At 46.9% G+C, this 27350-nt stretch overlaps 5 protein-coding genes across 5 annotated transcripts; 2 read left to right on the top strand and 3 right to left on the bottom strand.

The window, feature by feature from the left end:
• Positions 1-12867: 12867 nt before the first annotated feature.
• On the bottom strand, positions 12868-13950 carry LOC131215685 (uncharacterized). Its single transcript, XM_058210076.1, has one exon. It carries the CDS (start codon positions 13948-13950, stop codon positions 12868-12870), a length of 1083 nt encoding a protein of 360 aa, XP_058066059.1.
• A 1957-nt stretch (positions 13951-15907) lies between these two features.
• LOC131216047 (F-box/LRR-repeat protein fbxl-1-like) lies at positions 15908-18217 on the bottom strand. Its single transcript, XM_058210446.1, has 2 exons — positions 18108-18217; positions 15908-18040 (listed from the first exon to the last, which is right to left on the bottom strand). The coding sequence occupies exon 2, from the start codon at positions 18030-18032 to the stop codon at positions 16314-16316; it is 1719 nt and encodes a 572-aa protein (XP_058066429.1). The 5' UTR covers positions 18033-18040; positions 18108-18217; the 3' UTR covers positions 15908-16313.
• Positions 18218-18539: 322 nt separating this feature from the next.
• LOC131212713 (small integral membrane protein 12-A) lies at positions 18540-19152 on the top strand. The gene is made up of 2 exons (XM_058206689.1): positions 18540-18826; positions 18898-19152. Exons 1-2 carry the CDS (start codon positions 18697-18699, stop codon positions 19032-19034), a joined length of 267 nt encoding a protein of 88 aa, XP_058062672.1. The 5' UTR covers positions 18540-18696; the 3' UTR covers positions 19035-19152.
• LOC131212703 (probable RNA 3'-terminal phosphate cyclase-like protein) lies at positions 19118-20369 on the bottom strand. The gene is made up of 2 exons (XM_058206676.1): positions 19560-20369; positions 19118-19495 (listed from the first exon to the last, which is right to left on the bottom strand). The coding sequence occupies exons 1-2, from the start codon at positions 20367-20369 to the stop codon at positions 19154-19156; spliced, it is 1152 nt and encodes a 383-aa protein (XP_058062659.1). The 3' UTR covers positions 19118-19153.
• A 291-nt stretch (positions 20370-20660) lies between these two features.
• Positions 20661-24950, top strand: LOC131214869 (transcription initiation factor TFIID subunit 2). The gene is made up of 7 exons (XM_058209198.1): positions 20661-20704; positions 20794-22614; positions 22687-23310; positions 23373-23765; positions 23826-24298; positions 24329-24609; positions 24682-24950. Exons 1-7 carry the CDS (start codon positions 20661-20663, stop codon positions 24895-24897), a joined length of 3852 nt encoding a protein of 1283 aa, XP_058065181.1. The 3' UTR covers positions 24898-24950.
• Positions 24951-27350: the final 2400 nt, after the last annotated feature.

Below are 27350 nucleotides of genomic sequence, written 5' to 3'. Positions count from 1 at the left end.
CGACAAAAGGCTCTCTTATTGCTTTCCACTTCATAATTGCTTGAAAACAAAACTAAACTGCAATGCAAAAATACCTCAAATGGGATTTAAAATGCAAGCAGCCGCCCATTGAACATGTTTTAAAAGGTAAAAAACAACATTTTGGGTAACCTTTTCAAACGGCAATTGTGAAACACTCTCGTTGACAGCATTGCAGCATTTGGCCTACACGAAACACGATTAGTCGCAACAAATCGTTCTAATTCCCGGCACCCGAATCAAACTCCACTTTGGGTGTGGTAAGTGGTTTCCGGCCAGACAACTCCGTATTGCACCGGAGCATATTTCCAGAGCCTCACAATCAGGTTTCATCCATCATAAATGAATGGTCGAAAAGTTTACCGTGTGGTTGAATGGCAATTTACATGCCGACGTGTGCGTACTGGTGATGTGTTGCGAAGTTTTCGAACTCGTTTTGCAAATTTCAATTACTCCGGCACCGGCGTCAGCAGGTTCACAAGTGTTTCGGTGAATATTTAACTCACAAACTTTCGCGTGTGCATTCAGATTTATGTTTGGGACGTCACTGCGCCGGTGTTGAACAGTTTGTTACCTACATTCATTTTGCGGGAGCTTGTACAAGTTTGATTAGTCAGGATTGCAAAAACAAACAGGTTCTGACAGGAGTCCAAATTGCATGGTGGTTTTTTCTTGGTCAGCTCTATATTCAATTTCTAACAAAATAAGGCCTTCTTTCATGTTTTATGTTACACCTGATCGTTGGAAGCTAATTATTTGTGGTATGCGACATTTTGTAGTACAGAAAACATGTTTATGATGTCTCAAAGAGAACTTCTTGCTGAGTCTTTCCCACGGTCGACTATCGCTGGAATGGCAAAACCTATTTACCATATTTTACTTCTTATGGTCCCTTGGTGCTTCCTGCAATGGACAGGACTCGTCGCAAAAGACGATGCCGGTCGAGCTGAGGCCACCGCGTACGTTTCCTCCAAGATTGTGCGGAATGGAGGCGCCCTGAGATTCTTTGACTTGTAAACAATTCGTAGTACGTGTTGAGGATGCTAATGACGCAATGTTCTGTGCTGTACTCCCCGGTTGTGGGATTATGTTTCATTAGGTTCCGGTCTCGACCGAACTCCGCCATTTCTCATTGTGCTCCCAACCACCTGCAGCACGCATTTTTTGAATGCCGGAAACGAAAACGATGGCATGGGGGCCGTTTGCTGCTTGCTTTGGAGCATGTTGGAAGAATTTATTCACGTCGCCCGGCAGGTAAGTTGTAGTGCCTCAGTTTATTTGAAACATTAACTTTTACGGGAAGCACTCGGGACAAAAGAAAACTTTTCATAAATAGCTTGGAAATTAAATTTCGTCACTAAAAAAATAAGCCAACAATTTCCCGTTTCATTATCAAGTGTTGCATCAAAGTTAAAAGAGATGCGAATATTTGTTGGCTGAAAAATGTAGAAATATTAATTTGCCTACCAGCCCGCCGGGGTTTGGGTTGTTGGACCTTTCGGTTCAAATCAATCAAGAGGAGCGGAAAGGAAGCAAAAAAAGTGAAACCTCCTGTCCAAACCATTTTCTTGGCTTTCGACACATCTTTTGAGAAGCTGCCAAAGCGGGTGGCCCGACCCAGTCCGCAGCCGATTGGAAGCAAACGAGACGGAAATGAAGAAATTTTATCATTTCCCTCCCAAATCCCTTCCATTTTCCGGACCCGGGCCAATGTTTTTGCCAAATCGCCTGGGGTGGTTTGATGTTTCGATGTTGCCGCTTCCGGTGCCGCCCTGCCGACGACCGTTTTTCATCGTCCTTTATTTTCACTTTACGGTACACAGGTAATAACTTTTTGTTTGCTTCTGATCTACGAAAGCTTTTCGTTTCGTTCCGGGTGTTTTTTCTTAAATTAATGTTCAGCTCGATCCACATTGTACATAATTTGGTAAAGATTCCAGTAAAGTAATGATTCATTTCACCAATGTGCAGCTCGAAAGCTAATCCAAACATTAACGCAACGAAGCAACAATGAGCCTCGAGGGTACGCTGTATCTAAAACGGAAACAGTTTAACTCGCGTTTAAACATTTCCAACGTCGTGGCATCGTAACACGAACACGTAAATCAATCAGGTAAATCCGGGTTGCGGCGGCCAAGCTTATCGCCCAAGCCTAGGGAAGCTTGGGGATGGGAGTTTGTGTTTTTAAACTCCCATTTCCCACAATTCCCTCGACCGATCGAAGCTTAGCGTTGATTTTAATCGTCCCGAAGACAACTAAACCACCGATGTGTCCGGGGACCGGGGCCCAGAAACTTTCGTTCAGCCACGTAAAGAAGCAACCGAGAACGAACATCGTCCGGATATCCCTTAAGCCCTTCAGGCATTGGGTTAATCCCGCCGTCAGGTAACTGCCGGGAGATTGAGTAAATCTCAACAAATAAACCAGTTTTGGACCTGGGAAGTATCCATTTCGTCGGCCATGTCCCGCGAGAAAAGAACAATGCTACAGAGCTTGCCTCGAAACACCGTATGAGTGGGTTCCGTTCCGTTCCGGTCGACAACTGCAGGTGTTGGTAATTAAGTAAAATGAGGATAAGCTGGAGCAGCATGGAGTAAGATGCTAAAACGTTATTTAAGCAGATAAAAATGACAATGTAGCATAGGAAGTGAATTAGGAAATGTTATTTTATGTCTTGCTTCAAAACTGCACATTTTTATGCTTTTAAAACTCTTCACATAGCAGCACATAGCAGCACTTTATGGTTAAAATTTCGCTAGTAAAAAAGGTTTTACATTCATTACGAAATACCGTCGAAACTATAAAAAGAACCCTTACTGTCCTTCCTTCAAAACTTTTCCCACTGCGAACATAACTTTTCCGCGATAAGCAGAAGCCGGTGTGTAACCACCGCGATTCTTGCTAACCAAAGAGCAGTTCGGAGATCCGGAATTGAATTCAACGATCGTCGAGGGAGTTTAGATGGAAACTAGTTGTGGCAAGACATTGCCTCGCGTAATCGCCACCGTTCGCATAATGCTTTTTGCATCGGTTTATATAAGCAAAATGTGTTCTCAAGCATTGATAATCTGATCACTCGTATTATATAAAACCTACCCCGAAAAGATGCTGTTTCGAGTTCGCTTTTCCAATTAATACAAATAAATAGGCTGGCAAATATTGTTAAATGAAAGTTACGCAACACCTTTAATGGTTGTCGCTCAGGCCCGGGCGATGTTTCAATCTTTGCATGCTCTCACGCTTTTATTGAACAGCTTATAATCGACGGGCGTGCTCTCCGAACCAGGCAAAACTAATTAAAATTTGTTTGGACCGTAGCCCCACGTAATCCCCAGGCGATTGCATCTTCCGGGCGCAACATAACGAGCAGCGGGAGCCACTGCCGCACACGCGCACCGTCAGTACGTACAATTACATATCACCGGATATAATCTCTTTTCCAATCTCTCGTGGAGCATCGCTTCGTGGAGATGAACACACCCGAGGCGCGCTGAGGTTTTCCAGCCCCAACCACATCGCCCCCTTCATACGCCTGCCTGCCTGCACCGGTGTTTCTGTGCAGTCCTTAACCTTGATTATCATACAGGACAGACTGCCAATGGGACGGCGGGTGTACGACTTATCATCTCTCATGCTTTGAAACGGCGAAACAACTCATCCTGCGGTTGACGCTACTCGAGTCCTCAAGGACTGCGGCCTGTGAAAGCAAGGCAACGAATAAGAGAGAAACAGAGCGAGAAAGAGAGATAGCAAGCGATTTAATAATAAATTGATTAGTTCCCCCGGTTGATCCTGGTTGAAGCGCATGATCTTGGCCACCGGCCAATGCCAACCGAATAGGCAGCAGACGTTCGATAGGTAGGTCGTGCCACGAATGTTGGCCGGACGCAAAACACCAAGCAAGTGGCTGTCCATTGCGTCCACTGCCGGCCGGACCTAAGGAAGTGCTTGCCTTGGAAGGCCAGCCACTCCAGCCAAAAGACGGCGGAAGAAGAAATAAAGTCTCGAAGACGGGGCGCACGCTCGGTTGGCCAGTAAATTATCCTTGCCACTCTGGACCACTCCGGCACAGGAGGACACAGCCATTGAAAGGCGAGTACAGCAACACGTAAGAAGATTATCGCATCTGCCACGGATGCACCGGGGGCTGGCCGAGGACGCACAACCCGGAAGCCCCGAGGTGGGCTCTCGGCAGTGAGAAAGTTGTAAGAATATAAAATCTGCCATAACACCGTGACGGCTCTATTGGCTGGTTCAGGGTGGTGGCGCGGGGAGAAAGTTGTTGCAGCAACGAGGCAGGGTTTCACTTTTCCAATCCCGCAAGGATTGGACGGCACGGTATCGATTGCCCGCTGGTCGCATCGAATCGATGTCAGGATTGATGACCCTTTCGGTTAAGTTGTTTTCGAGTACGAACATCATCAGCTCGTGTGGCTGATCCGGGACGAGACTATGCGTCGTTGAGGAAGTGGGTCCATCATCCTGTTTTCTTGACGACGGCCATGTTGTTCAAGTTTGATGGCTATGAGCCGTGCTGATTTTCATTGTGCCGTTTGAAAGTGCTCAACATGGGACGGAAAATGGCAACTATTTTCTGAGCAAGCTAGACCAAACCAAGAATGGGCCGCCAGCTGAAGATTTCTTCAGATTGACCCCCTCGGGGAATTTGAAGAATAATCATAAAATGTTCATTAAGTTTAAATGAAACAAATGGTTGACACTTAATCTGCACCCAAAACCCAGCAGCCTAGTATTCCAGTATTTACCGAGAGCATCAATTTAATTTATCTTCCGGAAACCCGGGGTTCATAAGCGCCGGCCGGTTTTCGGTGTGTCGGGCAGGAAGTGGCCCCGAGCTCAATTGGGTTTAGCTCGCCAGGCAGAGGCAGCACAGCACTAGTACGGAAATGAGCCCATAAAAAACTTTTACCAACACCCTTTCTCTGGAGCGGGCGGGATTTTCCGGCCCCGACTATCTGGCTGCTAAGGGTATCGCCTGAACGCCCGTCGAAACAGTGGCACACGTCACATGTGCTGCAGCCTGCCGGGGCCGGAAAATGACGCAAAGTTTTCGTTCGGCCGACTACTCGACTGCTGCAGCTCGTCATAAGCCGTGACACCCGGTCGGGTTGAAGTTTGTCTGGAATAATGAAATTTTTTTTTTGTTTCGGGCTCGCAACAGATTGTTTCGATCGGGGTTGCAGAGCCGGCCGGGCGATCCGGCGAGATCTGGAAGATCTTGCCCCTTTGGGCCACAGCGCCCACTGTCCGGGAGGTGATAATGTGATTTGTTTAGGAATTTTCCTTCTCGGCGGATGGCCGCCACGCAAATGGCAGTGCAAATGGAAGGGCCCTCGATTGTATGCAAAGTGAGTAGAACGAGGTGAAAAGCATAAATATGCTTAAAGGAAACATGGCTAAAAAGGGACAAAAACGTCACCAGTGCAGTTAATGGTTCGGGATTTTACCATCTCTATAAAGAAAGAAGTTCTGTATTAGTCTGTTGGTGCTGCTTTTTACAATTTTCAGCCTTGTTTGATGTCATTTCTATTGATTGTTGATTTCATTTCACCCAAAATGAAGTAAACTTCACCCAACACTGATATGATGGTAATATGGAAGATAGTCGTGGCAAGGTGTACATATAAGGCATATTATAGTTTCTAATCTATAATTTTGGTAATATTAAACTATAGGAATTGCTAACTGGACTTGTAGAATCCATTACCCCCTAGCGTTATTCAACACCTTATGGGGTTCTTCGACAAAACGAAACCTTGCAGAAGGTAAAATAAAAACATACATTATTAAAACGATTATCAAACAGAGAGAAACTTCCATAAATTATTGGTTGCCCTTAAAATTAAATAGCGTAATTGATTAGTTGATAGAAGACGGCTATAAGATGTCCGGTTACGTTATTTATGTGACAATTTTTAGCTCCGGTTGAGGCCAGCAAAGAGGCCAGTAAAACCCCCTCAAAAAAGGACACCTTCGCAGACAGAGCTTCGGTGTTCGGTGCGTTAGCACCTTTACCATTCATTTAGCATAAATCCTGATCAAGCCAGCTTTCAAACGCCACCAACCGTGAAATTAATTGCTGTGGCGCTCCGGTTTTCTTTCATGTCCGGCACGGTTTCCGGGAAAACGGTTCTATCGGTTTTCAGGTTCGGAAAAGGAACACCAGGTACGTTCTCGTTCTCAGCTCTCCGGTGGCTTCGGGGTTTTTGCACAAACCCACAGGTAGCTTTTGCCACCACTCGGCCATTCGTTTTTACGTTTTTTCTCTTGTAACATGTTCCGTTGGCCGCTCCCCAGAGTACATTAGCCGAAGGACGGTGCTTCTTTGCGAGCCAAACACACCTTTAAAGAAATCGCACCGAGGAGGCAAGATGCGAGATAAACCCACGTGCAGATATCGAATTTAATATCAATTTTGTCGCACACACACACACATCCGAAGCCGGACTTCCGGTGCCACAAGCTTAAGACAAATCGTCACCCTCTCCGCTGTGCCAGCTATCGATGCTGGACGTTTGCACGAAGTAGAGCCCCAGTTTTTCCACCTTAACGTGACCTACGCCTTTGGCACCGGAAAATAAATTACTCATGTGTTATCGCATTCACTTCCGCTGTCTTCGGTTCTATCAGAATAAATGTTTGGTTTTTCTGCTCTCTCTCTCGCTTTCTCGCTCTCTCTCTATTTTTTTCCTTTCCGCTGTACCGGAGATGTCTGTTAAGTTCTTCCTGTCAGAGGTGGTGGGACAAAATCTAGTGGCGCCGAAGAAAATCCTTTCACACTTTGATTGCATTCACGTGACTACGGGGGTCCAGCGTGTCTAGAATGGCATGCGATGCCGGCGTAAGATTGTTGTAAAAAGCCCGGAAATGGGTACCAAATTTACATTCAAGATCCTGCTGCATGGACCATCCATGACAACAAACGATGAAAATCGATATAATCTAAAGCAGCAGCCGTTTTCCGGTGGCCACGCGAAGAATGGAGTTATTTAAAGCACTCTGGTTGCCAATATCGCCCGGACACTTAAAATTTTATTACTCTCCCGTCCGAAAATAGCGCCATGAAACGGGTCATTAATTTAATGAGGGTACAGGCCAATGATGATCCAAGGTCCATTGAGCAATTATTGATGACGAAAAGCGGGCGCGCGTCGGTGTCGACGAAAAAAAGTTCCAAATTGCTTCAAACCACCCGGAGCACTTTAGGAGCTACGGGGCGAAAGATAACGGAAAGTTTACGATGACTGACAAGTCACAAAGCGTGGTGTATTATTGATGTGTCACACTGTCCAAATTGATTCTGATGGCAACGTTAGGTAGTTCGTTGGCAAAGATTGGTATTTATGATTTCTTGAGATTTCCAGCTGGCCAGTTTATAGCAGAAAGCATCGGTTTATTTGGTGTATTTAAAATTTTAATCATATCACACTATTCGTCTACTGTATGAGGTAGGAGTTATCTTCCACTCATGTCAGAAAACGGAGACAATTATTAGCAACACGTGCCAAGAAGTAAGTCTCAACCACATATCTGCGGAATGCGGATGCGGATGCGGATGCGGATGCGGATGCTCAAAAGAATTTTTCAGAACTAGTGGGCTCTACATCCTTTGTACGCTTTTAAAAAATCAGTTGGACCAAATATTTAAACCGGGTTTCTAACATTTGTAAACAACAACAAAATGTCTGAAAGCTGCGTTTAATACGCTTGAACACTTACGATTATGTTATGCTCCGACAATTTTATTTGACTAAACCAGGAATGGAACGATGGATTATGTTAGCGTAATTCTTCCATCACTACGGAGTTGGAGTCAAATTAAAACCCTTCACGGTCGTCAATTTCATGAATAATTTATGCTCATTAATGATCCGGTGGCTAACGAGATGATTGTATGCTCATTTTGCGTGTCCGATCCGATGAATTCAATTTACCATGAACGATTTGGCGGAACTTCCATAGATCATTTTGCGATACGACGCTAACGCGTCGGATAATTGACAAACTAATTTCATCGGCAGTCTTTTATTTGCATATTTATTGTTCATATATTTACATATCTCACCGAAGAATATTCCATTCATCAATTTGTCGATAAATTATGCGAAAAATTCAGCGGTAAACCAGCTTTAATCCGCCACGCTTGGTGGGATGGACTACGTTTAAAGCTCTTTAACACCCTTTTTTTAAAGATGACAATGACAGAGTGTCAACATTCTTTTTTCATCGCTGGCGTAGTTAACGCTTGAAACGGTTGACAAGGCCAGGAAGTAAAAAATTCCACAGTTTGTAGCACCCCATCAGAAATACGCAAAACTATTTGATAAAAAGGGTTCATACCGTTACCACTTTCGGCAACAACTGAAGCTCAGCGTCACGATTTTGATAACAAACTTAATGGGAACGAAGAATTTTCCCCAAATAATAAACGAAATTGTCGCCTATCACACCATTTAATCAACATACCAGACAAACTTTTAATTTTGAACGTTTTTCTTTAAATTTCAAACAATAATTAAAAAATAATTTTATAAAATTAAACATTGCGCATGATAATAAAGTTGCAATAGATTCGTTTAAATTAAAGTGTTTAAAAATGAAAAGAAAGATCTTATCGTGTGTATTCTGGCAAAACAGGAATTAATAACACGTCGATCAGTCAGCTGGCCTCTTGCCATGCATCATTGTGATCGGTGGCTCCGGCCAATTGATGATGCCTGATTAGCCGTAACGTGTGATGTGTGCACTATTAGGCCAACCCGTGCACCGCGCCATGTGTCAGGTTGATTGAAATTTAGCAGCATATTTCTTCCATGTTTCTTCCAGCCAGCCAACCAACCCGGGAAAGGACTCGCCGCTGGCGGGCCCGCGCAAAAGAGCAAACGATAGTCAAGTGCACCGACATTATCGTTTAAGGATGGCACCACCGAGTGGCGCAAAAGACTTCTGCATAACCTAATTGAATTTATGTGCGCTCTTCTTTGCGGTGGATACACATCGGCGCGGATACACTGGAGGATGCACATGTGTGGATTTTTTTCATTCTTTTTATTATCCCGCAGGTACCAGCGAAGCCGCGCCCGAGTGCGATGAAACCACATAAATCTTATGCATGTACAATGCTCCCAACGCTCCCATTCCGAGTGCGCGGTCGTTAGGATGCAAAATGTGCTTATCTTGGGTCACTTTTTGCCCAACTACCCGACTCAAACGCTTGCGCGCACACACTGATACGGTTATGCTTCGAACGAAATTTCGATCCACGGCCTCGGCTGCCCTGTGGGGGCGTCGACCGGGCTGGTCTTGGACGGGGGAACCATGCGCGGCACCGCAATGTGGAAAACAAATCAACCGCAATTGAGACACCGGAGCAGACATTTTTATAATGTATCCTGAATTCCCGTGAGCCTGGACAGCCTAAAGCCCCAATCGACGGGATCTTATCAAAAGTAGTACATCGTTCGCCGCGTTTAGGGAGCGCGAGTTGAAATATTGGGAAAAGATAAGAAATGGGTAACACTCGAGTGGGTTTGCGTAAAGGAATATAATAGACTTTTATTATAAAATAGAATGATTGAATGATATTTCAACGATTGAACTTCAACTTCACGTCACGTCACATGTACACAAGATATGTGGGGGGTTTCTTTCATGAAGAACGCTTTTTTCAATACAGGTCGAAATTATAAGCTAAAGTACTCCATCTTTAATAAATGTTAAGTATGTGGCCAATATAAAACCAACTCAATAGAATCAATCGAAAATAAATGGCATATTTTCAAACCTATACGGTTGATAATGTATATGCTTTAGTCTTCTAGACAAATAGTGCTGGGAGTTGGATCCCGACATTGCGGACTATTTTCAGATTCTTTCTATTGTTTCAATTCAAACAAATGGAGTAGTTGGCAACCCATCACTTTCCCATCAGACACTGTGTGTACCTGGTAGATCCTGGCAGTGAATCAACAGCACAGCAAGTTCTGGAAAGCTGTGGAGAAGTGCAGAAAAATGGCGCAATTTCTTGCTTCTACAATCATCGGCTATCTATTTCAGTTCGAATCAGTCTCAGGTGAGTAGGTTGAATGTGGTTTGAACGGTTTGCCAGAAATGTCAGTATTTGCGAAAACCAGCTTACCGACAACAAAACTAAGGTTCACGGCATTTTTCCTGATACAAGCAAAGCTAGAATCGATGAACCACGTCATTGGAGGGCTATTCGTCAAATCCTTTTATAATTTAATCGTTAGAAGATTGTGTAAACAGTGCAACATAGCGATGCAAGAGTTTGATACCGTGCCAAGTGTGAACACACGTGAATCGAAAACTGGAACGACGGTTGGAAAAGTGTCAAATACTTTCAACCGAACTCGCGTGCATTTCAAGCATAATATGGAAAATAAAAACCGAATCTGCAAAAGAAATTGCATATTTCCAGTCTGTCAGCTTCAGTCCAGTCCTTTTGCATGTGCGAGGTTTTGTACGCTGCCGCTCATGTTGAAGTGATTGACACGATGAAAACAATCGCACCTCTGCAGCCCTCAATCGCCCTGCCCCGGTGTGCACTCGATGATGGTGGCCTTTCAATGGTGTTATCGAATTTCCGCCCTCGTATCGACGGGCCGCATCGAAATCGGTGCACGAAATGCACGAAATGCAATGCAGCTTATGTCCTCGGATCGTAATTGAAATTTCCACACAACACCTCACCGGGTGACGAGATGGCCATAAGCGCACCGCCCGGACTCCGAAAAGCCAATCGATTCAAGCGGCTGCCTAGGACGCGCGACGAGAAGGCACCGGCCGGGTTTTCCAAGCATGAACCCGTCTGCCTAAGAGAGGTTTCCGGGGTTGTTCGAATGGCGTTGAGCATAGACATGCAAATCTCCCGCTGAGCGGGTCCTTTGGTCCAACATTTAACGTGAAACACTCGAAACCGATAGGAAATGAGTTATTTTACTTTCGAGTGCACGTCAAAACAACAAATTGAATCGACCTCACCGCTTAGGGGTCTTTCCGTTTAGCATAAACAGCATGATAACCGTGAAACTATAAACTATTTTAAGCATGTGGTAATACAACAAAACAAGTACTAACATTTAACCTCGACTCTGTGATACAATTCGGTAAACGTAAAAAATACTTTTACCAGTACGCACCGAAATCCCAACTGCTGTGCCCAACTAAGCCCATCCAGCAGTGGGCTAGCAAAAATATATTAAATTACGCCTGCATCGGTCCCATTAACATCGAATCGAAAATTAATGGCACAAACACTCGGGTGGGTGGCTCCCCCCGGGCAGAAATCATGCAAATGAGTGTCGGACGGCCAACAACGGAGCAGGCGCTTGCAGCATTCGATCTCCAAACGGACTTTGGTGAACCCACACCGAACTCCGTCGAACGGTCGAGCAACGCGCGTTGACCGAAGATAACCTCCCGTTTCCTGGCAGCATCGAATCGATCAGTTGCTAAAGCTACATTCTTGCAACCGTGCGGTGGGTGGCAACATTGCGCCTTATTCGGTTAGAGAGCATCCTGATGAAGCACCGGCAACGGTTGTGTTTGCCAAACGCAAACAGTCCGCTATTGTGGTGTTCGGTTGCGGATTTGAATCGTTCGCCCGATGGCTGATTGTTGCAACCTTATTTCGGTTTGCTGGCCAACACTGGAAGCGTTGTTGTTTTGTAGCATAAATTGCATTTAAAATGAAGCACACCCAGCACACTAACTCCATTACATGCCGAAAGTGTATAACATCAAAGCGTAGGGCTTAGGGTGTTATTGGCAGTTTTGCGACACTTCTAAATCTAAACTAATATCAAAATTAATAACGAATCTTCCCATGAATTGTATTAACCGAATATTGCCTTCTGTGGTTAATTTGGAGATTTAGATAAAGTTTGAGCCATAAATTGATGTTTTTATCAAAAAAATTTAATCCATGCCCTCATTGAAACATGGAACTACAATGGTTTAAAGCGCTCCTCATCCGAAAGATTAAAGTGGCTCAATTTCGCACACCGAAATTATACACGTGTTGTGCAGCAATCTGTAGAACGTGGGTGTGCGTTAATGAGTTCCGGGAGGCAACAGTGCAAAGTAAAATTGATAGCGCGATATCACATCGCGCCGAACCGAAAACATGATTGATGGGCAGGCTCATGTTGAGCAGAAACGAACAAAAAAAACCAAACAAACTGATCCTCTGAGGCATTGCCCCCAGAGTCTACGGTTTGTACGATGACCACGGCGATAATGATAAATGTGCCAGCCTCTAGCAAATTTGGTCAACACATTATCATACTACGGGCTCGAACTGATGATATCGTATTTTTCAAACCAACAAAAAATGGCAAAAGAGATTAATTAAATATGCTATCCTGTGGGAATATGAATGGCGCAGTATCGTTCAACAGCTCTATAGTTCCTTGCGCAGGGTTCCGTTGTTTCGCCGATTGATGCTGTTCAATAAAAGCTTGCCGAAAGTGGTTCCGATACGGTACTGGATGAGATAAATACTGGTCATGGGCAAACCAACGAAACAAGCTACGGAATGAAGCATCCTCCCGTTGACAGATTTAACTTTAATTTAAATATTTTAAGCTAATTTTGCGTATCTTCACATCGCGGTCTAACATATTTTGGTACTACAGGACGTAGGGATTGAGATGTGGATTCTCAGCAGCAATCAGAATTTCAAGTAGAACTTATGTCAAAACCATCCACATCAGAGGCGATGTTTATCAATAGTGAACCCAAATTTAGAAACCCACATGCCGCATACCTGGTCCACTGGAACACTGCGAAGCCCTGCGCTAGCCGTCCTACTTTCGAACACTGGCAGCGAAAGCTTCTTGCGGAAGCACCTTCCGATAGAACGGGACCGATGCGCAGCTGTCCCTCCGCTGGAACAAACCCTTTTCGACCAGAAACGGTGGGCGCGGTAAGGTGGGCCGTTCCTCAAAATAGTCAATCAGATACTTCACCGAGCGCAAGTGCCAGATGTCTTTGAACAACCGTCTCAAACTCATCAAATCTTCCGGAACGTCCGCCCGCCCGGGGTCGCTATCCTCACTGTCCAGCACTTGACTGCGCATCGTCTTCGGCAACCCTCGACCAAACGCTAGGCGTTCCCTTCTCCCGGCCACCGACTTCCGGTCATGCTCCCGTACCCGTGCGATCCGGTTTTCCAGCGACATTTGCGGCAAGTGCCACTCGGCCGCCACCTGCCCGGGAATGGCTCGGATCTCTTTCGGTGCCACGTTCAGCGCCCGGGACATTTCGTCGCCCGTCTCGACGGAGAACAGTTGCCGCACAATGCTCCTCGTTATGCTGGACCGCTCCGCTCCGAGCGTGTTGAGCCAATCGACGAAATCTTGCGCCCCCACATCGATCAACTGTTCCACCTGCGTGGCCGGATGGGGCTCCGTGGGCGTACCGTAGAGCTGCGATCGCCACCGGATTCGCTTTGGTGCCGGTTTCCGCAGAAAGTTTTCCATCCAATTTTCCACGCGTTCGGGCATCGGACGCGGTTTGGGTCTGGCTTCTATCGCTACCTCCTGCTTGAGAGCGGCCAGGTCAAAGAGTAAACCATCTGCTTCCTCTTCGTTCGAGCCCACTTCCGGTGGAAACGTCCCGAGCTGCAGCATCCTACGGGAGTCCTTTGGCACGGCGTCGAAACATCGAGCTATTCTCTGCCCGAGCCCCTGCGATACAGCACGGTCCAGAGTGCTCGGGACGATTGGTTTTCGTTTCGCTTTTTGCTTCCCCATGTTGCACCCGAAGCCCGCCAGCAGTTGATCCGTTTCTCGGCGGCCCGCAGCCGTGTTGTTGGATTCACACCGCACCGGACCAATAGAGGCTTCCACCTTCGACCGCATCTTGACCACCGAACCATTCATCGCCATTTTGTTAGCGACTTCGACTGTTGGCTTTCTGTTTGGTTGCTTTGATTGGAGCGTTCGCACTTCGTTGGGATAGTTTCCTGCTCACGTCACCAACTTGTCAACGGATAAGACGAGTGAAGCGGCTTAACAATATTCAGAATAAATGTTATGGCAATACACAAATTTGCGCAATACGCATTTTTTAAATAAATTTTATGTCGAAATTAATATTTTGTAGAACTCCTATGGTCGACCAAAAAGTCAAAACGTGGGGTCCAAAATATGGAAAGCAGTGTTGGAAAAACAAAACCCCCAGACTTCACCCAGAGGCATCAACAAGACACGAACTGGGTCTGGCGGCGTCACATAAAACTCTGTCGGCCCGATAAGGCTTTTTGGCAGAAAAAGCAAATTTTGGCAGTGGATCCCGGTCGAAACTCCGCGGAAAAAAGAGAGCAAGCCAGGCGGCACATCACAACACAGTGGGAATAAAGTATGATAAATATTTGCATTTAAAAAACTGCCACCGGAAGCGGAAGCATAAAAACACGCGAGCGAGACTGGCAGGGAGTCACAAAAAAACTATTACAGTCTTCGACGAGACAGCGAACGCTGCAAAATACTGGCGCGCTTTAACATTGAATTTTCGGTTATATCAGTTAGTATGGAAGCGCGTGTTCTAGGAAAGGTTGAAATTGATACGCTATCATTCCGTTTTGGGATCCTCTGATTTTACTACGGTTTTGTTTAGTTTGGCAAAACTGGACGATTATTTTTCAATAAACGCATTTCCCTTTAATTTTAAAATGTTCTTTAAATATATTGAGTTTGCTTTTAACAGTGTGTTTTTAATGAATATAAAAGGCAATATATATGAAAGTATGATGCATGCAAAATTAGTAAACTATTTAAAAACGCTATATTTAATTGATTTGTCCAACAATGTTTACAGTATTAGCAAAACAAAGTATATTGTTCAATATGGGTTTCATAGTACCTTTCTCCCATCTTTCTTTTGCCAATAGAGATGCGGAGAACAAACTATTCCGAAGAAAACGCATCACAGCTTCTCACGTGGCGACATCCTGAGAGTGGACCTGTAGCATACGATGGAAACTTTTGTCCGTATGAGTCCAAAGTTTTGTGCTTAAACGCCCACTTACCATTATTTCCACCCAAACGGGTCCGATTTTCATGACACTTACTCTGAAGGGAGAGTTTAGCTTTGTAGTCTCATGGCACATATTCTGTACTTCCTTTTGCTTTTCACAAGCTTTGGTCGCTAAATTTTAGTAAATGCATTTTTTTAATCTAAATAATTTATCGAACTGGAGGTTAAAATTTGAAGACGGTTAAAATTTAGACAGAGGAAAATAAGGAACAGATTGCGAAAACGAGGAACCTGGTTGTAGTACTTTAAGGCGTTGATACGAACTTATAGAGGGCAAGTGCGATTAGAAAGCTTTTGACTGCAATTTGTAATATTAGTACTACAGCCAAGGAACAATTATCATGAATGTTTAAAGTGTAGTTAGTTTATCGTTTTCGGATTCAGATTTCATTGATGGATAGAAAAGGTTCTTTCATTCAAAGGTTCATTCGCAGAGTATCTACTGCAAATGTCGATGGGTTATATGCTTCTTTCTTCTATTTCATAAATTTAAATTAAACAAACCAGCAACCAATCGATAGTTTGAGACTCCCATAGCACTCTTAACTCGGTTTAAATAGACATTTTGGCAACCCACTCTATTGTTCAAGACATTTCATATCTTATCGTCCGCGGGGAATGAAAGCTAAATTAATCATGTTTACCCAGCTGAAAGACGGTGCTTCTGGCACGTCTAACGAACGTTCACCTCAAACGACGTTGAAGGTCTAGCTTGTAGCCATCCTTGGTCATCAATTTCGCAATTTACTGAGTCACCGATCATTTGGTTTCATTAATAAAAAACAAAATTTATTATTTGTCTCTCGAAGGAAAAAACACCTTCCATGAACACGTCTACGAGAACCTATTGCATTATTCACAAAAAATATATGTCTTAGATGTTTTTACTCTCTCAATTCATCTAGTTACGGTTGATGTGTTTCGCTGATCCTCGCAAGACCACGTTTCGATTCTTTTATCCGTCATGTTCGATTACGAACACCAGCGATCACTGAAAGGTAACCGTAAACACCGTTTGGCCAAACATGAAAACAGCCAAGCGTATGAGCTTTAAAAACAAACAATCTCGCCCTTTTCGGTGACCCGAAGCAAGTTCCCGCTTGCCAGGTTTGGCAACCGGAATGGGACCGAAGAAGCCTCTTTCCATTCTTTTGCGGGAAAGCCTCATTGGGTGTTGAGTACTTTTTGCAAAGCGATGCCAGTGCTGCTGAGTTCACAGGTAGAGGGACCGTATCGTGCGGATACTGCTGAGTTGTGCCTTCGCTTCGTCGCTCAACTGCGGACAGCTCATCATGTTTAGCCACACCAGACTCCGACAATGCTGCAAGATATGCGCAATCGCCCGGTCTGTTATTGCCTTGCAGCTCTCGAGATTTAGCAGCTTCAGATGTTTCAGATCGCGGCACAGGTACAGTACCGCCGTATCGCAGATACGCTTGCACGCATCGACATGTACGTACTCAAGCAGTGGACATTCGCGCACTAGTGACGCAATGCCTGCCTCTGTGATATGTAGCCCTCGCAGGTCGATCTTTTTAAGCAGCGAAAAGCTAAGCGACATCAGCGATTGATCGGAGAGATCTCGACAGTGGCTAAGGTTCAGGTAACACAGCTTGCGCAGATTCGTGATGGGGTAGAAGCGTATCCGCTCGAAAGGCATAACCACCGTGTCGAACACGTCGCGGTTAAAGAAACTGTCGCTGATGTCGAACGTTCGCTGGAGATTCAAATACTCGAGCGCCTTCAGGTGCGAAAAGGCGAGCTGCAGATCGTGAATATTCTCGTACGTGCACTGGTAGAGCGTCAGGCTGCGAATGTTTGGACAGCGCTCAAAGAATCGAGGCAGAATGTTGCGCGAGAAGGTGGCAGCCGACACGTAGAGCTTCTCGAGTGAACCATTCTCGTACGCGCTCAGATCCCTCGAAAACAGATCCTTCTGGTGCGTCGTGTCGGTGATCTTGAGATAGTTTAACTGCGGCAGGTTGATGAGAAAAGCTTGGTGCAGATTGGAGACACGTGCAACGCGCAGCTTGATGCGTTTCATTTGCGGCAGAAAGGCACTGAGGGCGCGCAAAAACTGTTCGTCAGCCGAAAAGAGGTTGTCCAGGTTAAGGTGAACGATGGACGGCTGCAGGCGGGCCAGTTCGAGAATGTCGCGCTCTTTTAGCTCATAGCACGACTTTAGCGATACCTTCCGCAGACGGAGGTGGTCGATTCGCCCGAGCTGCTGCAACAGAACACTTCCGGCCTTGGTGTAGCTGAGGGTGATGGCATCGAGCGTGCTGCGTAGGGCGGACACAAATTCTACCAACTTTTCACCCCAGTGCTCGAAGGAGGAAAAGGTGAGCTTCAGTGCTTTCAGTATGGGGCAGATTTGTTTGAAAGCATGAAAGAACTCGTCATACACGAAGGTGGACCGGAGCGTAAGCGACGTTAATCGTTCCATGCTGAAGTCCAGCGGTACGTGGCCGATGCTGTGGTCATCGAATTTGGTCGATTTTAGCGTAAGAGATCGCAAATTGTTCCGGGTGCAGCGCAATAGGTCGAACAGTGTTTCCGCATTCATTGTGCAGTCGTTGAGAGTGAGCTCCACGACGTTGCCACCGATTGCTCGCCACAATTCCGTAGCCGGACCGATAGTGCACGATTTGAGACACACTTTCTCGAAAATGCTTCGGCTGATGATCAACACCGACCACTGCTCGCAGCCCTCGTGTATCCGACAGTTCCGAAGCGAGAGCACAAAACGGTTCATCAGCGTCCGATTGTTGATGACTATGTCGTACCAGTGCGTGCAAGTTTGCCGCACCGAGGCCAAATCGGGCATTCGCAGGTTCTGGAAGATTGCTATCAGCACCTCTGTGGGGAGTGAGGCGATACTGCTCACAGTGCCAGCACTGCTACTTTCGATGGATTCCTCGTCCATGTCCATCGTACTTCCTGCAAGGGACCAATGCAACCCGTCGGTATTCTGCTCTGCAACGTCCCTTATCCCGGCTTCACTTACCCCCGAGGCTGGGAAAGGAATCTTTGCGAAACGGAAACGAAATCGAAATCAAATTATTCGCACGATTGAATAATGTGAAACAAAGAGACGCAAAAGAACGCAAACCAAGTTGTTTTCCTAGGCTGCTTTTCACCACCCCATCTGTGTTTACGTGTGAGGTTTGCACTACAGGTTGAAGGGTTCAGTTCTCAGTTGCATCAGGAGCAGACCAGGTCCAAACGGTGTCAGTGTGTCAGTTTTTGTGACGATGGTTCTACGCCATCAGTTGCGAAGTATTAGAAAGTACCTAGAAAAGGCATACGATGTAACATTTGTTATCCTTCGACGTGATGTTCCAAACAACGTTCGACTGCTATCAGCTGATTGTCAAAACATGTTTTCATTTCGAAATTCACCACCTTCAACACTTTGGCTGTCAACGCGCACATCGGAATGTCACAAATCTCAGTGCGTAAATGCCGGATCGAAAACAAACCAATTGTCGAAAAACTTTTAGGCAAAACATTCTACGTTAACAAGGCCAGTGTGTGACTAGCCCACTTGCGTGTGTTGATACTTTGTTAAGCGCACGGTATCGAAAAGCATAAAAATGTGGCCATTGATTATGCAATTCCTTCGCTCCAATGCCGCCTACATCACGCTTCCAGTGGCTGCGGTTGTTGGTGTGATTGGATACAACATCGAAAGCCTGCTCTCGGACAAATACACACCGTACAGTCGTAAGTTCATCAGGAATTATCCACAACATTATTTTCTACAATCACTATATAATACGTTAAATGTGTTGCAGCATCTATTCAAGAAAAACGAGCAGAGCGCGTAACCGAAGACGACAAACTGAAAGATGCAACTCACGTGGAAAAGCTGGTGTACAAGGAGAATGTGCTAGGAAGGAATCTGTCCCCATCGTTGCAGAAAGAACCATAAGATCAGCGAGGGCTGTCGAGTACTTAAAAAAACGTTGAACCAAGGCAAACGGTTGTAAATAAAGCACGGGTTGTTGCTTTTAAACAAAAATTATATTGCTTAAATGTAGTCCTGTTCATTCAGTTAACACGTCGGCTAAAATTGTTGTATCCGATGCCAACACACGTCAGCAACACTTTGTTCGAGCCCGAAAGCTCATCACCGGTCGATTCGTCCTCATCGGTTGCGTTCTCTAGCTTGAATGTGATGCCGAAAAACTCGCGCAAATGCTGAAGAAAGTAAATTGTGTACTGCGACAGCGGACCGGTGAGAAACTTGGAAACATCCTTCTGCGACAGCGCCATGTAGAGGACCGCCAGCCACTGAAAGGTAGATTCTACACAACCGCCTCGATAAATCTCATCCAACAGCCGTAGCGCTGCGTCGCGCCCCACATCTTCCGGTATCGATGGGTTGCCTGGCTGTAAGGGAAAGAAAATTTGGGTCAGTTCAGAGCCAATCGTTTTAGTGCACGTGTTTCGGTACCTGATCCATGGTCTTGCAGAGCGCTTCCGCAGAAAAGACAGCACCGTCGGTAGTTTCGGCCATAAGATTGATACCATAACCGGGACTATTACCAGATCGTTTGCCTTTGTGCTGATCGGTGTTGATGTAGACATCGGGTAAAAATTGAAGCATCACGCCTTTGGCGTGATCGACTGCTCGATTAGCCATCGCTGGGCTTACTTTGCAGCAGTAGGCTGTTCCGCGTATCCGCTTAACCATCGCCTGCTTGGTGCATTGGATCGCTTTTATCGACTTGCGAACCGGACAGCGAAACACAATCTCACCGCCGCCATCGGGCATCATGCCACGTTTCAAAATGCTTAGCTCGAGTCCCTCATCGACCAGTAGAAATCGTTTCAATGTTGCCATCGCAGAAGCTTTAATGTGATCCACTGATGGGCTCTCGCGGCTGTTGGTCACTCCGGTTAGCGTGACCGCAAGCGGTTGCTTGCAGAACGGTCCCAGCGCTAGCAGAACATCCAGGTAGTAGCCGATTCCTCGCCCGGGGTCACAATCGTGCTGAAACGTGCCACCGTGCAGCAAGCCGGGTTGATAACGAAACGAACAACCGGTTCGGTCGATTGTGGTGCGCGAACCGTTTGCGACTTTGTCCAGCAACTGCAGCAAGCTCACTTCATAGCCCTGCATACCGGGATTGGCTTCATCCAAGGACCGTATTTCACGCACTTCTATCGGCTTCCCACTCAACGTCGAAAGAAGCAGACGTTGTTTTAGAAAATTGCTCCCTTTGTAAATGAAAACATTGTTTTCCTTTCCACAGCACGACATGATGTTGAGTACGCGAAAAGCACGCGGGATCTGCAGTTGGCTGTGATATTTCTATTCACCACGGGCTGTCAACATTTTCACCACTATGGCTGTGCCCCTCAATGATGCCTCCGCTACTGAGCGAAAACAATCAAAATGAACATCGAAAAAATGTTCATTCTGACAGGTCGATAGTCAATAGATTGCCAAAACAAACACCGCGTCTGTTGAGTGCATAAACGCCGCGTTTAAGAAATACAATGTGAAAATAGTATGCAAAAGAAGGAGTACGTAAATTCACCAAAGTCCAAAATGAAGAAAGAAGCTGAGGAAGTGCTGGCGCGGCCATTTAAATTATAAGTATCCGATGCACAACACACTTTCGTAGTTCCCCGCTACAACCCTTTGCCAGCATTTCATGATACCGTTCCTTTTGCCCTTATACAGCGCATCAAATACTGAGTCTTACCGGTATTAATTTCGAGCAAAAGAGCATCATTGGGTTCGTCGAGCTAACGATCGTACCTACGAGCGCTTGGTTGCCCATCGTCCGGCTAAACTGCCGCCAGTGCCGGATCTACAGAGTGATTCTCAACGATAGCTACGAGTGCGATACGCACTACTTTGATCCATTCCAGGACATTTGCCAGGGCGAAACAAAGAACAAGTCGTTGGAGCATTTTTCACGCTGCCATCTGGATGTGGCACGTAAAACGGATTCCGATCAGAATGGTGGTGAGCTAGTGGTGATCGTACCACCGGAAGCGAAACATTTGATCAGCGAAGGACGTGGGCTTCGGATTGGAATAGAGTTTTCACTGGAAAACCCACTGGGTGGGGTGCACTTTGTCATTCCGGAGGGAGAAGGTACTATGGAGGAACGCGGAGCGCACATGTTCACGTACGGGCACGAGAATTCGTCCCGTATGTGGTTTCCGTGTATCGACAGCTACTCGGAACCGTGCACCTGGAAGCTGGAGTTTACTGTGGACAAAAACATGACCGCCGTCTCATGTGGAGAGCTAGTCGAGACCGTCATGACACCGGATTTGCGCCGCAAAACGTTCCACTACACACTCTCGGTACCGGTTTGTGCTCCGAATATTGCGCTCGCCGTTGGTGCTTTCGAAATTCACGTCGATGCGCACATGCATGAAGTTACGCACTTCTGTCTGCCTCACCTGCTCCCACTGATGCGCAACACTGTCCGCTATCTGCACGAAGCGTTCGAGTTTTACGAGGAGGCCCTCTCGACACGTTACCCCTTCTCGTGCTACAAGCAGGTGTTTGTGGACGAGATCGATAGTGAGTGCAACGCGTACGCCACCATGACGATCCTGTCAACGCATCTGCTGCACTCGATCGCCATCATAGACCAGACCTTTCACTCGCGTAAGCTTATGTCGAAGGCGATCGCGGAACAGTTCTTTGGGTGTTTCATCACGATGGAGAATTGGTCCGACGCGTGGCTAGCTCGTGGTATGGCCGAGTATCTTTGTGGACTCCACTCGAAGAAGTGCTTCGGTAATAATGCGTACCGTGCCTGGATCCGTGACGAGTTGGCGGAAGTTGTTCGTTACGAAGAGCGCTACGGTGGCATCATACTGGACTGTAGTCAACCGCCAGCTCCACCGGCCGTCTCAAGCATTAACAATTCGCCGGCAGCTCCTCTCAAGGCGTACAACGACAATCCGTTCTACTTTCCGATAAAAAACCTTCACACGATGTCCCCGAAGTATATTCTGATGATGCGCAAAAAAGCCCATCTCGTGATACGCATGTTGGAGCATCGTATCGGATTGGAGCTACTGTTACAGGTATTTAACAAGCAGCTAGCACTGGCCTTGAATGCGGCGGGTACGAAGATTGGTGCCGGTCTCTGGGGCCACTTGCTCATCTCGACGAACGTCTTCACGAAGGCAATCTTCACCGTCACGGGAAAAGAAATGGCGGTGTTTATCGATCAGTGGGTGCGCACCGGCGGTCACGCCAAGTTCACCATGACATCCGTGTTCAACTCAAAGCGTAATACAATCGAGCTAGAAATACGACAGGATTGCGTAAATCAGCGGGGCGTCCGCAAATATGTTGGACCGTTGCTGATTCAGTTGCAGGAACTCGACGGTACGTTCAAGCATACGCTGCAAATCGAGAACATTATCGTCAAATCGGACATCACCTGCCATTCGAAGAGCCGGCGTAATAAGAAGAAGAAAATTCCACTCTGCACCGGAGAAGAAGTGGACATGGACCTTACCATAATGGCGTAAGAGTCAATTCTCTTTCTGGTGCGGTAACTTTTGTTCAGAGTCTAAACCATTACTTGTTTTCCTTTCAGGGAATCCCCGGTGCTGTGGATTCGACTAGATCCAGAAATGACACTGCTCCGATCGGTTAACATTGAGCAACCGGATTTTCAGTGGCAATTTCAACTGCGGCACGAGCGTGACGTTACCGCTCAGCTGGATGCAATTCAGGCTCTGGAAAAGTACGCAACACCTCAGGCCCGGCTAGCCCTGACCGATACAATCGAAAACGAGCGGATCTTCTATGAAGTCCGATGTCAGGCCGCACTCTGCCTCACGAAGGTGGCGAACGCGATGGTTACTTCGTGGCAGGGCCCACCAGCTATGCTGACGATTTTTAAGAAGTTTTTCGGCTCGTTCAGTGCACCGCACATCATACGGCAAAATAATTTCACCAACTTTCAGCACTACTTTCTACAGAAAACGATCCCCGTGGCGATGGCTGGTCTGCGGACCGCGCACGGTATCTGTCCCCCAGAAGTGATTCGTTTTCTGCTTGATCTTTTTAAGTACAACGACAACTCAAAGAACCATTACTCGGACAACTACTACCGGGCAGCGCTGGTGGAAGCACTCGGTCATACGATCACCCCGATCATTTCGGTCGTACACCAAGGTCGAGCACTTTCATCGGAGAATCTGTCTGCCGATGCCAAGTATGTTAAACGTGTGCCGTTTAAGTTCGCTATGACACTGAGCAATACGCCTTCTAATCTAGGTTGGTACTCGAAGAGGTCACAAGAATCTTGAACTTGGAGAAACATTTGCCATCGTATAAGTACACGGTATCGATCGCGTGTATAAAGGTTATCCGGAAGCTGCAGAAATGTGGTCATCTGCCGACGAATCCCAAAATATATCGAAGTTACGCCGCGTATGGTCAGTACATCGATGTACGGCTGGCGGCGATGGAGTGTTTGGTCGATTACGTAAAGATCGATGGTCGTTGGGAGGATCTGGTGCATCTGATTAACCTCCTAGAAACGGACCCGGATCCGATGGCTCGTCACCAGCTCGGGCGCTTTTTGATCGATGCATTGCCCTTCGATAAGGCCAACCGGCATCGCCTGGACCGTGAAGAGCTTGCGTTGCGCATTTTCGAGAACATGAAGTACGCCAACTGCCCGCTGCGCCCAATTTATGGTTCTAATCCGCTCTTTTGTCTTTGCAGTAGCAAACTGTCACACGACACAAAACTACGGTGCGATATGATTGATGTGTATTACTCGCTGTACGGCGTCCGAGTGCCACACTGTCTTGCGAACCAGGAGCTGGCAAACATTCTCCGACCGCAAAAGGTAGCCTCAAGTTTTGGTGGTTCGAGCGGTGACCGAGGAGGAAATCGCAAAACAACGAAATCTCCGGTGACGGACGAAATCGAACTTGGGCCTTACTTCGTGGCAAAACGGGAGACCGACTCCGTCAGTCCGGAACCGGCACGAGAGGCAAAAGCTTCGTTTGATTTGATCGAAATCGGAGACACGCAAGTCGTGATACCGACGAGCCCTCCATCGTATGACGAGGACGTTCGCCGAAAGGAGCGCGAGGAAAATGAACGTGTAGCGCGCGAGAACCAAATCATCATCGAAACAATGGAAGCGAGCATCAAGGCGGAAGCAAACGAAGCGGATAAGGCAGCGGACGGTGTTGCTGAGCGAAACAGTTCCGCTGCAGGTCCGGTGAAGGAGGAAGTGATCGACTTAGACGATACGGATACACCGACGAGTGCGATCGAGGGCAGTGGAGGCGACGGAACGGCACCGCCACCGACTAAGAAAATGAAATCGGAATTTTACTCCGATAATTCGATTTCACTCCCCGGAATCAATCCCGGCTCGGGCTCCCAAACGACCGGCCCAACCGGTTTCGAACCGGGAATGTTTGGCACAACTGCCAGCAGCAAAGTAACCGATTCCCCTGGTGACCCAAACAGCTCGAAGAACGATGGCAGCAAGGTAAGCATCAGTTATCAGTTATATTCGGTTCATGGACGCTATGTTAACATTCGAATTTGATGTTTGTTTTAGAAGAAGAAAAAGAAGGACAAGAAAAAACACAGGCACAAGCACAAGCATAAGCACAACAAGGAGAAGGAGCGCGACAAGGATCGTGAGCGGGACAGAAGCAAAGAGAAGGAAAAGAAGGACCCGAACATTGTGCGCGTTACCAGAGAGGACACGCAAGAGACCCTCAGTTCGGCCGACAGTTCGAGTCGCGACAGCAATATTGACTTGACGCTATAATTTTTCCTTCAAATCTATTCATTTTTATTATAATCAATATCAGTAATAAAGTTTTCAAGCCCAAGTTGATTTCAAACTCGACGCGTCGATGATGCCGTAACGTTCGCTGTGACGCGTCGCTTCTTTGGCTGACGTTACGCGTCAAACGGTCGAAATGTAACGCAACTCGTGGAAGGGGAATGTCCCGGTGAAGTGAGAAGAATTCTTTTGTGAGAAAACTGAAAGTGAGTACATTTGTCAAATTGGGTTAGAAAATGTTGTTGTTGGTTGGCAGAAGGAGGTCGTGATTCCGTGCGGAATCCGTGTCCGCATTACAAACGGTCATCATCGCCGAATGCAGAAAAAACAGAACGATTTGCACTCAGAATCAGAGTCATTTCACGGTAAAGTGTTTCGTCCTCGGCCTGTCATTTGCGAGCCGTTAGTTGCCAATATTTTCTACGACGTTGAGTTCGTAGCAAACGCCGGATCCGCTGGATATCTAAAAAGGTTCCATTCTCCATTCTGAGGGATAATAGGGACGTCGGAGTGGCACGTCTCTGTGTGGATTGCGGAACCGCCTGTAATAACTCTGGCGTCAGGTGATCCCGTCGATCAGAGTCGGTTTGCTTGCAGTGTCAGATACTCGTCGCAAAGCCATCCTTTGCATTCGGTGGCCAGTCTCGGTTGGATCTTGAATGTGCTACTTCCGATTAGGTCTTTGGTGGCCTATCATCGCGTGTGTGTTTGTGCGGTCATAGGGCGACAAATCGTGGCCAAGTTCCAGTCTAAAAGTGTCCGAGCGAATCCAACGGAAAAGGAAACGAAACGAGAATTGATGCCCTCTGTGCGTGTGGTTGTGTTTTGCGGCGAGTGCGAGTGAAAGGGGCGCAACCAGTAATCCTTGAGCAGGCCCCGGTGGTGCGAAAGGGAAGTCCGAGGCAGAGAAATAGCAAAGTGCACGCATCCCAGTGCACGGTACGAGAGACAGAGAGCGCGACGAGGCCAGCAAGAGCGACAGGGACGGGGCGAAGGTGAAAAGAAAAACAAAAACACTCACGTGAAGCAACGAGAGGTTGTACGTGTTTTTTTTGGAAGGATGCTGCGAGTGATGCCGTGACAAGTTACGAAAAGAAATCGTCGCAGAGCCACATCATTCAGGCTGCGCGTGTACAGTGGTGCATGTGTGCTTGTGTGTGCACGTGTACATGTGTTTCGAGTGTTTTTGTTTTGCCCACTGCATCGGTGAGTGAGCTGGGCACAGGTGAGCTGTGAGCAAGTGCTGTCAGTGTTACTCACTCCGGGTCATTTCGCCATCCGATAGTCACCATCTGCCCGCTGGAGCGAACCCGTGCTTTATGTGAATCCTTGTTGGCCACAGCGTGAATCACCGTGCCCGGTACCGGCGGGAGGTTCGGAGTCCAGTGCCTGTTGGATGTCGGGTAATTTTCGCGTAGTTCGCCGTTCCGTGTGGCGATCGTAGCGCTGCGCTTCGCGGGTGTCGTTTCGTCACGGTGCACACGGGTGTCACAGTTTTGGCGTGCGTGTTCTTCGCGGCCGTTGCGTAGGTGCTCGTGTGTGTGCATGTGTGTGTCGGAGTGCTTTTAGCAGTGAAAATGTATTGCAACGTAGATAAAAATCAGTCCTCGACCGGCGGTGGCAGTGGTGTGAATTCCGGTGGCGGCAATGGGCTGATGGGTGGAGTGGTGGGCTTAAGCGGCAGCATGGGGGGTGGCAGTACTGGTGGTGGCGGCGGAGGTCTCGTCGTCGGGCTTGGCAGTGGCAACGGAAACACCGTGCCCCCGAATAACACGAAGCATGCTAAAGAAGGTAAGTGACGACGGTTTCAGGTTGATCCCACGATGGCTGATTTCTATGACCCCAACATTTCGGCCTGTTCCGCATCACATTCGATCCGTGGGTGAACCACTTCCGAAATGTTGTCCATTTATTTCATTTCAAGGTTACACCTTTCGGCCCCATACCGTCGCAAGGAACTATTGCACCACGAGACGTCGATGGGCGCCGTCGCCTTGTGGCTTTCCGTTTTTGGAACGTTCACAACGATACAAATGGCATCATTGCAGAAGTAATTTCCAAACCATTTTTGTGTGGTTTATGGTCACAGGATAATTTCGCATTTGCCTCTAAGGAATTAAATGCATTGCAGTGTACCAGCTGATGCTCAATTGCCACACAGCCCACAATCGGAAATCGAAATCGTGTGTATCACACTTTCCTCGCGGCTTATCTCGTACGGCAGCCAACCGATGATAACGGTTTTGCTGTCCTCGCTCTGGTCTGCAAGAGTTGCGAAAGGAATTTTAGCCGCCTCGTTCGGAAGGGATTTGGTAGATTTGAAACGGAAAGATAACACAGCAAAGTGGACAACGAAAATAAGTTGTCATTTGTCGTGCATTGGGAAACTTTCTTTGGTGGTAGAAATATTTGTCGATCCCACAGCGAAATGGGGA

The sequence above is a fragment of the Anopheles bellator genome, chromosome 1, assembly GCF_943735745.2.
Source record: "Anopheles bellator chromosome 1, idAnoBellAS_SP24_06.2, whole genome shotgun sequence".
NCBI lineage: Eukaryota > Metazoa > Arthropoda > Insecta > Diptera > Culicidae > Anopheles > Anopheles bellator.
This window is presented reverse-complemented; position numbering and strand designations above follow the sequence as displayed.